Genomic DNA, 12,654 nt, shown 5'->3' on the forward strand with positions numbered 1-12,654 from the left:
AAATATAGGAAAAGAAGAAAAGAAAAATACTGTCTTCCATTGACCCCCTGTGGCTTCAAAAAGTGCCTCAGTTGCAAGGAATCTATCCCAGTGACTGATGGACACTTGCAGTGCATTCGCTGCTTGGCAGAGAAACACATTCCATAGAAGTGTAGCTTGTGTCAACAACTGAAGCCCAGATCCAGGAAGGACAGAGAACTGAATTTCAAACTCATAGTCATGGAGTCAGCCCTTCAGCCACTGGAGTCCCGGCAGGAGCTCTCACCGCAGTCCTCCACTTCAAAGTGAGGTGAGCTCAGAGAAACGCCTGCGAGCCACTCATGTAAGGCCTCTAAGAAAAGGTCCTCGAGTCCCCATAGTGAGCCCCAGTTGAGCTGGAAACTATCACAGGCTTGGTGTCAGTATCACTGATCACTGATTTCTGGTGCACAATGGATCTTTTGGTCACTGATGCACCGGACTCTGTTCGGAATGGGTAACCTCCAACAAATGAGTGCTCAAGATCATCCGAGTTGACTACTCCATCCATTTCTCCTCTCTCTTCCCTCCCAAACACCCTTCCCTGTCCCTCTTCAGGGCCCTGTCTCATGAGAGCCTGCTACGTCAGGAGATAAACCATGACCTCAGCGTAGGAACCATAGAGCCAGTCCCCCCACATCTCATCGGCAGAGGCTTCTACTCTCGTTACTTCCTGACACCAAAGAAAAAAGGTGGTTGGAGATTCATACTAGACTTCAGAGCACTAAACAAGTTTATCAAAGCTCAGAAGTTCAAGATGATCACATTATCAATGATCAATCCAGAGTTGGAAAAAAGAGACTGATTCTCGGCCCTCGACCTCCAAGATGCATATTTTCACATCGTGATCGTACTGAACCACAGATGTCATCTCAGGTTTATGCTAGGTCAAGACCACTATCAATTCAGAGTACTTCATTTTGGCCTCTCATTGGCTCCCAGAGTATTCTCCAAGGTCCTTACAGTAGTGGCAGCCCACTTACGATCTCAAGGCATTATGATTTATGGACAACTGCCTTCTCGGGGCACGGGCCTTTGCAGAGGCCCAGTGAGTCACTTAAACTACACTGGACCTGTTTCAGAATTTGGTCCTATAGATCAACAAACAAAAATTGACATTAACACTGGTAAGAGGCTAGAATTCATAGGAGCTGACTCCATTCAGGCAAAGGTGCTCCTCCCCCATCACAGATTTCTCAGTCTCTTCTTGCTGATAGACAGTACAATCCAGCCCCAAATTTCGGCCAAACATTACCTCCAGCTCCTGGGGAATATGGCCGTGGGTGCATCGGTGGTTGCTCAAGCCAGACTATGGATGAGATGCCTCCAAGCATGGTGTGGTTTGATTTAGAGGTTGAACAGAGAGAATATAAACAAAGTACTATTGATGTGTACCAGGGTCAAGCAATCCTGGGACTGATGGAAAGACTCAATAAATGTCTGTTGGGGAACTCTGTTTTATTCAGTCTTCTCCATCTCTACTCTTGACCACCCTTGCATCCCTCATAGGATGGGGTACACATCTCAATTGTGGCACAATACAAGGCAAATGGTCTTCAGCAAAGACATACCTCCACACCAACCTGCTTGAACTCAGAGCTGTCAGAAATGCTTATCAAACACACACATGTAAGGGTCATGGGTAGACAATATGGCCTGGACGTATTATATAAACCATCAGGGAGGTTCCAGATCACATTCCCTGTATGTAGAAGCACTAAAACTATGGAACTGTTGCATCTCCAAGAATACCTTAAGATCAGTGGCCTGCTTACAAGTAATATACAACACAATGAACAGTCTTAGCCACAAATTCCAACACAACTACAAATGGGAGATAGATTTGGTAGTACTCCACAACATATTCCGACAATGGGGGACACCGATAATAGACCTATTTGCTAATTACTAGAACAAGAAATGTCCTTAGTACTGCTTCAGAGAAGGGATTGGATGACATTCCATGGAAGAGGCTTTCCTCCTTCCATGGCACAAGGGCCTTCTTTAAGCCTTTCCCCTATTGCCTCTATTACTAAAGGTCCTGTTGAAAGCTGAAGGAGCAAACATCATACTGATTGCTCCCACCTGGCCCAGACAGGCCCTTACCTATCACAGCTGGCACTATGACCACCGATGACTATTCTAATCACTCCTTACCTTTTATCACAGAACGAGAGAGACACTCTCCATCCCAACCTCTGGATTCTGCAGCTCAGAGCCTGGCTCCTTCGTAGTTCCAGCACAGAGAGACATCTTTTTCTGAGGAGATCCAGAAGGTGTTATTGCACAGTAGGAAAGGAGCTACTTGCCATACCTATTTACAGAAATGGAAGAGATTCCAGATCTGGTGGGATCCCTACTGCATCCACCTTACCTGTGATTCTAGACTACCTATTGACTCTTAAAAAGTTGCGACTCTCTATCAGTTCGCTGAAGGTTCATCTAGCAGCAGTTGGAACCTTCCATCAGCAGGTAGAAGGATATTCAATCTTCTTCCATCCGATTACAAAGAGGTTTCTCAAAGGCATAGCAAAATCTCTTCCTACAACCCAGACCTCCCACTCAATGGGATCTCAACCTAGTATTAAAAGGTCTGACTAGGCCACCATTTGAACCCAGGGCCACTTGTTCATTACTCATCTTTCCATGAAGATGGCATTCCTCATTGCCATCACCTCTGCAAGGAGGATTGGGGAAATAGCTGCTTTGATGGTGCATCCCCCTTTTACTATGTTCTTCCTTGACAAAGTCATGCTTAGACCACATCCAAAGTTCACTCCCAAGGTGACTTCCACATTCTACATAAATCAGCGTATTCAGCTTCCAGCCGTTTATCCCAAAGGATAATAGGGAAGTCATCTTCCATACATTCAACGTGAGGAGAGCCTTGGCCTTCTGTTTGGACAGGCCAAGAGTCTTCAGAAAATCCCTGAGACTTTCTCTCCATTGCAGATCGGTCAAAAGGTACATCAATTTCAGCTCAGAGACTAACTATGCCATCCTGGGGGATTTGGCTGCAAATACCAAATTCAGTGCCACAGTACTATCATCCATATCAGACTTGACTCCAAAGTCCCAGACTCCAGTAGTGGGCACTGCTCGGGAGTCACCTACAATGGAGCACCCATAGGGACACTACTCAAAGAAGAAAAAGAAATTACCTTGTGCAGTAACGATGGTTCTTCAAGATGTTTGTTCCTATGGGTGCTCCATGGCCCCCCCACGTCCCTCCCCACTGAGGAGTTCTAATAGTTGACTGGAGTAGAGAAGGAACTGAGGAGGGATTGCCCGCGTGTGCTGGCTAGCCTCGTGGCAGGTGAGGAGCAGTGCATGCGTGGGCTGGATGGACTGCTCCCAAAGTTCTCCGAATAGCAGTACAGAGATGCAGACACACCCATAGAGAGACACATCTTGAAGAACCATGGTTACTGCACAAGGTGAGTTAACTTCTTGTCTTACCTAATCTTCCCTGTAGTACATGTGAGGCAGTTGTATTTTTAATGTGGTTGCCACAGGACAGTGATACAAATGTATGAGCTTTTAAAATGTCATCCTAAAACATTTCTCTCCTCTTTCTCTTTGTGAAAAAATACAGAATAGTTCCCACCTCCAGGTAAAAAGAACAGGAGTACTTCTGGCACCTTAGAGACTAACAAATTTATTTGAGCTTAAGCTTTCATGGGCTAGACTTCATCAGATGCATAGAACATGGAACATATAGTAAGAAGATAGATATACATACAGAGAACATAAGAAGGTGAAAGTTGCCATACCGACTCTAAGGGTACGTCCATACTACCCGCCCGGATCGACGGGTAGCGATCGACTTCTCGGAGTTCAATATATCGCGTCTCATCTAGACGCGATATATCGAACTCCGAACGCGCTCCCGTCGACTCTGGAACTCCACCACCGCAAACGGCGGTGGTGAAGTCGACGGGGGAGCCGCGGACTTCGATCCCGCGCCATGAGGACGGGTAAGTACTTCGAACTAAGGTACTTCGAGTTCAGCTCGTAGCTGAACTTGCGTACCTTAGTTCGAACCCCTCCCCTAGTGTAGACCAGGCTAATTAATTATCAGCAGGAGAAAAAAAACTTCTGTAGTGATAATCAATATGGCCCATTTCAGACAGTTGATAAGAAGGTGTGAGAATACTTAACATGGGGAAATCGTCAATTTGTGTAATGACCCAGCCACTCCCAGTCTCTATTCAAGCCCAAGTTAATGGTATCTAGTTTGCAAATTAATTCCAGTTCAGCAGTTTCTCATTGGAGTCTGTTTTTGAAGCTTTTCTGTTGCAAAATTGTCACCTTTAAGTCTGTTACTGAGTGACCAGAGAGGTGGAAGTAGTCTCCTACTGGTTTTTGAATGTTGTGATTCCTGATGTCAGTTTTGTGTCCATTTATTCTTTTGCATAGAGATTGTCCAGTTTGGCCAATGTACATGGCAGAGGGGCATTGCTGGCACATGATGGCATATATCTCATTGGTAGGTGTGCAGGTGAATGAGCCCCTGATGGCGTGGCTGATGTGATTAGGTCTTGTGAGGGTGTCACTTGAATAGATATGTGGACAGAGCTGGCATTGGGCTTTGTTGCAAGGATGGTTCCTGGGTTAGTGTTTTTGTTGTGTGGTGTGTAGTTGCTGGTGAGTATTTGCTTCAGGTTGGGGGGCTGTCTGTAAGCGAGGACTGGTCTGTCTCCCAAGATTTGTGAGAATAAGGGATTGTCTTTCAGGATAGGCTGTAGATCTTTGATGATGCGCTGGAGAGGTTTTAGTTGGGGGCTCAAGGTGACGGCTAGTGGCGTTGTGTTGTTTTCTTCGTTGGGCCTGTCCTGTAGTAGGTGACTTCTGGGTACTCTTCTGGCTCTGTCAATCTGTTTTTTCACTTCAGCAGGTGGGTATTGTAGTTTTTAAGAATGCTTGATAGAGATCTTGTAGGTGTTTGTCTCTGTCTGAGGGATTGGAGCAAATGCAGTTGTATCTTAGAGCTTGGCTGTAGACAATGGACTGTGGTGTGTCCTGGATGGAAAGTGGAGGCATGTAGGTAAGTATAGCAGTCAGTAGGTTTCCAGTATAGGGTGTTGTTTATGTGACCATCCTTATTAGCACAGTGGTGTCAAGGAAATGGACCGCTTGTGTGGATTGGTCCAGGCTGAGGTTGATGGTGGGATGGAAATTATTGAAATAATGGTGAAACTCCTCAAGGGCTTCTTTTCCATGGGTCCAGGTGATGAAGATGTCATCAATGTAGTGCAAGTAGAGTAGGGGCGTTAGGGGACAAGAGCTAAGGAAGAGTTGTTCTAGGTCAGCCATAAAAATGCTGGCATATTGTGGGACCATGTGGGTACCCATAACAGTGCCACTGACTTGAAGGTATATATTGTCCCCAAATGTAAAATAGTTGTGGGTGAGGACAATTTCTCACTTAAATCTGAGTGTGCATGTTGAATCTTATAAAGCTCGCAGGACTAAGTTCAAAACCTGGTTCTGACACTAACTTCTTCTGTGACTTGAGAAAATTGCATATGTGCCCTATTTCAAATTCTGATGTCAGGTACATCAATGTAAATTCTGAGTAACTTCACTGAAATTTCGCCATCTGTAAACGGGGGATACTATAACTTATCTCACCACTTAGAGGGGTATTGTGAAGCTTAGTTAATGTTAGCAAAATTCTTCATGGATTAAAAGAACTATACAAATACTGCTTACTATCGTTACTCTGAAGAGCTTCAGGAATCTGAATTTATTTTAGATCAATACATTTCAAATGATTAATTAAAATTAATTAAAATTGTGACCTAAGGTGCAGAATCTGGGTAAGTAGCTTTTTTTGATCTGCCAAGAAAAAAACAAATAGAAGCTATACATACATGTTATAAGGTATTTCTTCTTGATAATTCATTTCTGTGAATTCACAGAAAACTAAATTAAAAGATTCTAAGTTGATTTACACATAATCTGGTGGTAGCTGGGGTACATGTCCCATTGAAAAAGAAGCTCCTACACTATTGAACTGGTATAGCAAGAACAGTCCCCCCATGCAAGATAATGGAGAGGTTCATATGGGACTTGAGTAATGTGGAATTAAAGGAAGGTAATATAATTAATGCCAGTCAACTGTGGGTTTATGGAAAGTCTGTCAAACTACCATGATATCTTTTTTTATGAGATTACCAGTTTGAATGATAAAGGCAATAAGGTTGATGTAATATAATTAGACTTCCGTTAGGTGTTTGACTTAGTATTACATAACATTTTGATTAAAAATATTGAATGTGTTGCTGTAGTCATGTCTGTCCCAGTATATTAGAGAGACAAGATTGGTAAGGTAATATCTTTTATTGATCAGCTTCCGTTGGTGTTCTCTCTCACCAACAGAAGCTGGTCCAATACAAAATATTACCTCATCCGCCTGTGTCTCTAATAAAATTAACATGGCACGCATTAAATAAATTAAAGGCTGGATAATTGATAGGTCTCAAAATGTAATTATAAATGAGGAAGCATCATTGAACAATGGGTGTGTTTCCAGCAGAGTTCTGCAGAGATCAATTCTTGGCCATATGCTATTTAACATTTTTATTAATGACTTGGAAGAAAATATCTGATAAAGTTTGCAGATGACCTACAAATTGGGGGAGTGATAAATAATGAAGAGGGCAGGTCAATGATAGAGTGATCTGGATTGCTTGGTAAACTGTGTGCAAGTAAACAATATATGTTTTAATATGGCTAAATGTAAATGTATCCATGTAGGAATAAAGAATGTAGGCCATACTTACAGGATGGGGGACTCTATCATTGGAAGCAGTGACTCTGTTAAAGATTTTGGGGTCATTGTGGATAGTCAGCTGAACACGCCCTCACCCATGTGACTCTGTGGCCAAAAGGCTAATTGGATGAATAAACAGGGAATCTCAAGAAGGAGTAAAGAAGTTAGTTTACTTCTGTGTTTGTCATTAGTGCGGCTGCTGTTGGATTACTATGTCCAGTTCTGGTGTCAACAGTTCAAGAAGGACTTTGATAAATTAGAGATGGTTCACAGAAGAGCGACAAGAATTATTAAAGGATTGGAAAACATGCCTTAGAGTGATAGACTCAATGGCTCAGTCCATTTAGCTTAACAAAGAAGGTTAAGGGGTGACTTGATTACAGTATTTAAGTACCTACATGAGGAATAAATATGTAATAATGGGCTCTAGAACTCAAGTTAATTTCTTTCCCACTTGTGTATCATCATCAGTAGTAAGGATTCTGCAGGCAAAATTATCATCTCAGTGACACCTGTGCAACTTCATTCCTTACAGTAGGCTTGGAATGATTTAATTTATAGACGCTTGGTAAGTGATTCTATTGATCTCAAGATGAATAGAATTTGCACCTCAATCTTGTTTAGTTGTTGTTGTTTCCGCAGGGCTAACAGTTGTAAATAGCTGACAGTGCTTATTATGCTCTTGCAGTAGTAAGACCATACTTAACTTTGCATCGGAATTTTCTGTTTTACAGGGTCTCTCTCTCATATTTTAAATCTGAAACATGCTACAGGGAACTTGTACCAAATTTCAGCCACTAATTAATGTTCATGTGGAATAAACTCGTATGAGTTTGAGTGTTTCTGTGGTGTTGGTTTTAAAGGAAATTTGGGGAAACTGGAACACTGGAAAAGCCTGATATCTTTTCCACACAGCACTGCAGATTTAAAGGCTTCTGCTGCTCCCTGAGCAGTAACATTGTGACATCAGAAATAATCAGCCACTCCTTTCTCATGTCCTCCATTTTGTTTACATACTTGGGAGAGCACTGATTGCTTACCTGGTAGTCATTGCAATGGCTGCCTTTGAAAACTGGTTTACCACAGACTATCATAACATTATAATGAAGGGTCACAGGAAAAATTGTAATGAGTTTTAAGGAGCTCCTGCTGTGCTCCTTGGGGTTTGTGCTGTGTAAGTTACACTGTTTCTTTTCAAAGGGTAATTGTTTCTTTCCTCAAAAAGGGTTTCATGAAAATAAGATATAAAATTAAAGCTCCTTATATATTTTTATATACTTACAAATCTCTGGCTTTCTGAATATTTACCTTTTTCAAAAAGGAGGAAATTATAGATCTGAGTCCCTACTCAGTTTTCTATTACACAATTTAAAAAGAAGTAATTTAAAGGTTGCAAGAAAAACAAAAAAAGTTTTGTTTGAATACAGTTTAGTTAAATTATTTCCAATATGTTGATCAACATGGCACTGAGTGGTGAAACATGGAGCTCCACAGAGATAACAGTAGCAATTAAATATACAGTGAAGACAACAATTGTGTAAATGCTTAATTATTTAAATAGCATATGTATGAAAATATTTTTTTTATTAAAAACTAAGGTAATTCACACACAAAAAGTTTAATGTTAAGCTTGTTCTCAGGAATGAACAAAATAAAAAAATTAGGCAATACAAAGTTTTCAGTTACTTGATTGCATATTATTTTTTACATGGGATGCCTCGTTTATTCCATGCACAGGATGGATCTGATCTGGGGATTAATAGGGGTGTATAGAGAAGGACTCCTGCCTCATTTGTTGCAGAAGTTGAAAGTTTTGTAGTGAATGAGGTAGTGGACTGCGGGAAGAGAAAGGATGGTCTTATGGCTAGGGAAGTTGAAGTCACTCACCTGGAGACCTGGATTCTATCTTTGCCTCTTCCATAGAGTTCTTATGTGAAACTGGGCAAGTTACACCAAACTTTTCAGTCATTCCTCAATGTAATTAAAGACTGTATCATAATGCGTATGCACAAGGGACTGAGGTAAGGGTGCATGGGCAATGCTCATGCTGGAATTTCCTAATTTGAGAGTGAGGCTGCTGATGACAACCTTCTCATGGTTTGCTCTGTTACATGCTAAGGCACAACCTGAGTCATCAAATCATCATTCAAACGTTGCTCCGCAAGGTCTCAGAGGAAACAACAATGGAAATAATTACATTTTCATAGCTACTTTAAGGGAACTGTAGGCCCCGCCCTACAAATTTGCCAGTTCAACACCGAACTTGAGAATGCGTGGCTCTCTAACCTTTTAATCCTTAACATATTTCCTAACTTTTTATGGTTTCATTTATTGGTGATAGCAGCCTTACTTAATGTTAAATTAAGTTTTTTGTTTGTGAATTTTTACCATGAAACTGAATAGATTTTACTTGAATACACCCAACAAGCAGTTCAGCTTTGAAGGAGCCATTTTAACACTGTTGCTATTCAGAGTTGAATTGCACTTTTAATTTTTGACTTTGAGGGCTCTTTTGGTTCATATGATGAATAAAAAGTACATATTAAAAATTACTCCTATTTTCCATTCTCAGTAAAGAGAGCCTTCTAAAGAGCTCAGGTTTTCCCTGTTGTAGGTATTTGAATATACTGAGGGGTTTTCATATATAAATGCTTGTAATATCTGTCTGATTATAGAGGACAATGAAAACCTAATCGCATCAACTTTATATGACAGCATGCCATGAATATTACAGGAATAAAATAAATCATAGAGATCCATGCTTTTCATTGCAGAATTTCTAATTAAATGTTGAGGTTCTGTCTCAAGTTATGACTTAGTCTTAAGCAGTGCCAGCTTTCTGGACTTGATGATTCCAGCTCTGTTGTTTGTTAATTAAGCCATCTGGAAAAGCAGAATGAAATTGTTTGTTTATAATGGGTCTGCACTTTTTATTTTTGTACTTGCTATTGATCAACTCCTGAAGTGACATACGCTTAGCTTCATTAACTTTCAATGAGAAATTATTGTAAAAGCAGTAGAAGTAACTGCACAGAGTGCCCAATAGTTACTTCTGTTGATATTGTAAATTCTGATTTAGGGATATATTAAGCTGCACTGTTCTGAATGAATTGTGAATGGGTTAATGTGGTACCCAGACACACACTTATTGCAGAACAGTGAATTGCTAACTAACATAAATCCTCAGGGAATTTTTTTATTAACATTAATAGTTTCCATTCCCTCAATATGAAAATAGAACAGTGTCAGAGCACTTCATAACATGAAGTTCCTTCATAACTAGGACATTTTAAGTTACTTCTGGTCTCTGATTGTTCCTGAGTGGTTTCTGAGTAAGCAATAGCAATAGCACCAAACATTTGCAGATCTTGTAAAATGCTTTGGGGAGCTTGAAGTGTAACCCTCTGAAAAGTAATGGCATCTAGTTGGTGTGATACTGCTTTTTTATTCTTTGTTGTGTTGGTGGTTGAAGTTATACCATATGCCAGTGCTTCTAAACCTTTTTTTGGCAACAGCTGGTTTTCCACCCTAAGACCTCTGTTGCAACAGCCAGTGCTTGGATTTGGAGCCACCAAAGCTCCGTTGTGAGTTGGAGGGCACACAGTGGAATGGGAAATGGTGTGATGGGAACCAGCAGAGGCAGCTCATTAAGGAAAAAGTGGGGAGTCTAGAGTAGCACTCATGAAATTCTGAATTAGCACCAATAAAAGCAATATATTAGTGGTTGGGAACTGCTACCGTAGATACACCCACCATTGTAATATCTGTTAACCAGTAAGATGCTACTGTAAAACGGGCTTTAAGAAATGAAGAGATTTTTGTGTGTAATATATGCATGACAACTTTGCTTCCAAAGCTACCAGAATTTTTTTGACAAGTTACAAATCAATTTTCATGTGTCTATAATAACTTCTATTAAGACTGGTTTAGAAATTTCACCACTGATGCACATTTTCCATGACCTAATTTTATTGAGCAGTTATGATGCACAGGATTGAGCTGTAGTTAATAACTGATTTACCATTATTTTTCCAGACACTGGAAGCCATTCTGAATTTCAAATACTCTGGGGGACCAGGACATGCTGATGGCTATTACAGGAACCTCTCCCTGGGCCTTCATGTGGAAGTGGAGCCATCTGTCTTCTTTACGCACGTCAGTACCCTTCCTGCAACAAGGTAAGACTTCCAGTCATCCTTGCAACCCAGGATATCCACAGCAACATGCAGACAAAAGCTGCTGAATGGAATTAATAAGATGTATGGAGAGATGTGTGGAACTGCTGGATATTTTATAAGATACCAACTGTAACTTACCTTTTACTTAGAAAACCTGACTTTGTGGTTAAACAGTCCATGTGCATTGGAAAATTTCTATAGTTCATATATTTTCACCTTGCTATAGTTTGAAAATAAAACATTTCCGTTTATAATGGGTACCTTCTTCCGTGTATCTTGACTGCAATTGTGAAGGTTTTAGTGTTGCTGTCTGCTGTTTTAGACTGTGTTCTGCATGCTACTGGATACCAATGAAAAGTAAGTTTTGGTCATTCTTTCCTAAGTGGATTTTTACCTGTTTCTCATAGATGATAAAATAAAGTTTTCTATTTATAGTGACTTTCATCCAAGGATAGTATATAGAATATAGTCAAAGGTCAAAATTTTCAAACTTTGGGTGCCTAAAGTTAATCAACAATACTGAACAGAAAGTTCTTCTATTAATTATATTTGCTGCTATTATAATTACCTGATAAATAGTAAAACCTCAATTCTGTATAGTCAGTTTCATTATCTTCTTTTTATTTGAGGTATTTCTTGAGCCAACAACTATTTTATGAAAATTAATTTTGCATGTTAAAGTGGTTCTTCTAGTGATTGCTGCATGATGGTATAAAAGGCAGGGCCGTCCCAGACCATGCTCAGTTCCTCCTTACCACCCGTGATCGATAGAGTGCATTGCTTTGCTTCTGCAAGTTTATTTTTAGAGGGAAATTATCTTCCTTTCTGTACATAGGTAAGTTCGTGGCCTTTGCTAGTATTAAGATTAGTGTAGCTCTTCTTTGTTTTTCTTGGAACAGGGGTTCCCTCTTATTCACAGTGCCACAGTATGCCTCAGTCTCTGGGTTTTAAGCCTTTTGCTGGCTTGTAAGAAATATGTGCTGGTGAGTGACTTGTATTCCATATGCCTTAAATGCACTGGTGAGAGTCACAATCTAGACCACTGCCAGATTTGCAAGGACTTTAAATCCCTGACAAAAGAGGACAGAGAGGTGAGACCGCATCACCTCCTCGTGCAGGCCGCCTTGTGTTCCCCTTCTGACCCTTCCCACTCAGGGCGGGCACCAAGTATTCCAACATCGGTGAGGAGCAGTCCTGCAGACATTGCTTCTGAAACTCAGCACCAATCCCCTTCTCTGGTGCTGAGAAAGAAGAACAGAAGTTCAGACCAGAACAGTAAACGACAGTAAGCAATCTGGAGGATAAGGTAGAGTGTCCTATGGAAAGAGAGATTCCCCAGCAGTGACCTATTTTCATCAAGGGTCTTCAGCTCTGGCACTGGTGCCTGTGCTATTGATGTTGTAGTGCTGACTCCTTTGGTGCAACAACAGCATCAGGAAAATCTCTTGATACCACTGGTGCCAGAGGCCTGTGCAGAAGCACAGGACCTACTTTGCCTCTCGATACTGGATTCTCTGATTGTCCAGGAGACAAGTTGACAGGTACCAGTGGAAGTTAGGCCCTGGCTACACACAATCTCGGAGACCAGATCAGTACTTGGTACTGTGAAGGCTAGATCTATGAAGCATGCAGTCCAGCAGTAAATCTAGCATGCTGTCCCAGGTTCTGGAGATATGTTCC

At 41.0% G+C, this 12,654-nt stretch overlaps 1 protein-coding gene across 6 annotated transcripts in view; it reads left to right on the forward strand.

Annotated features, from left to right (window-relative positions):
* TRAPPC9 (trafficking protein particle complex subunit 9) overlaps positions 1-12,654 on the forward strand; it is an 819,600-nt gene that overhangs the window by 285,114 nt on the left and 521,832 nt on the right. For all 6 annotated transcript variants that reach the window (XM_045006039.1, XM_045006043.1, XM_045006044.1 and 3 more), the window contains exon 18: positions 10,832-10,974. In XM_045006039.1, the coding sequence (XP_044861974.1) occupies positions 10,832-10,974 (143 nt within the window). The remainder of the gene's footprint in view (positions 1-10,831; positions 10,975-12,654) is intronic.

Source organism: Mauremys mutica, chromosome 2, assembly GCF_020497125.1.
Source record: "Mauremys mutica isolate MM-2020 ecotype Southern chromosome 2, ASM2049712v1, whole genome shotgun sequence".
In the NCBI taxonomy this organism is placed as follows: Eukaryota; Metazoa; Chordata; order Testudines; family Geoemydidae; genus Mauremys; species Mauremys mutica.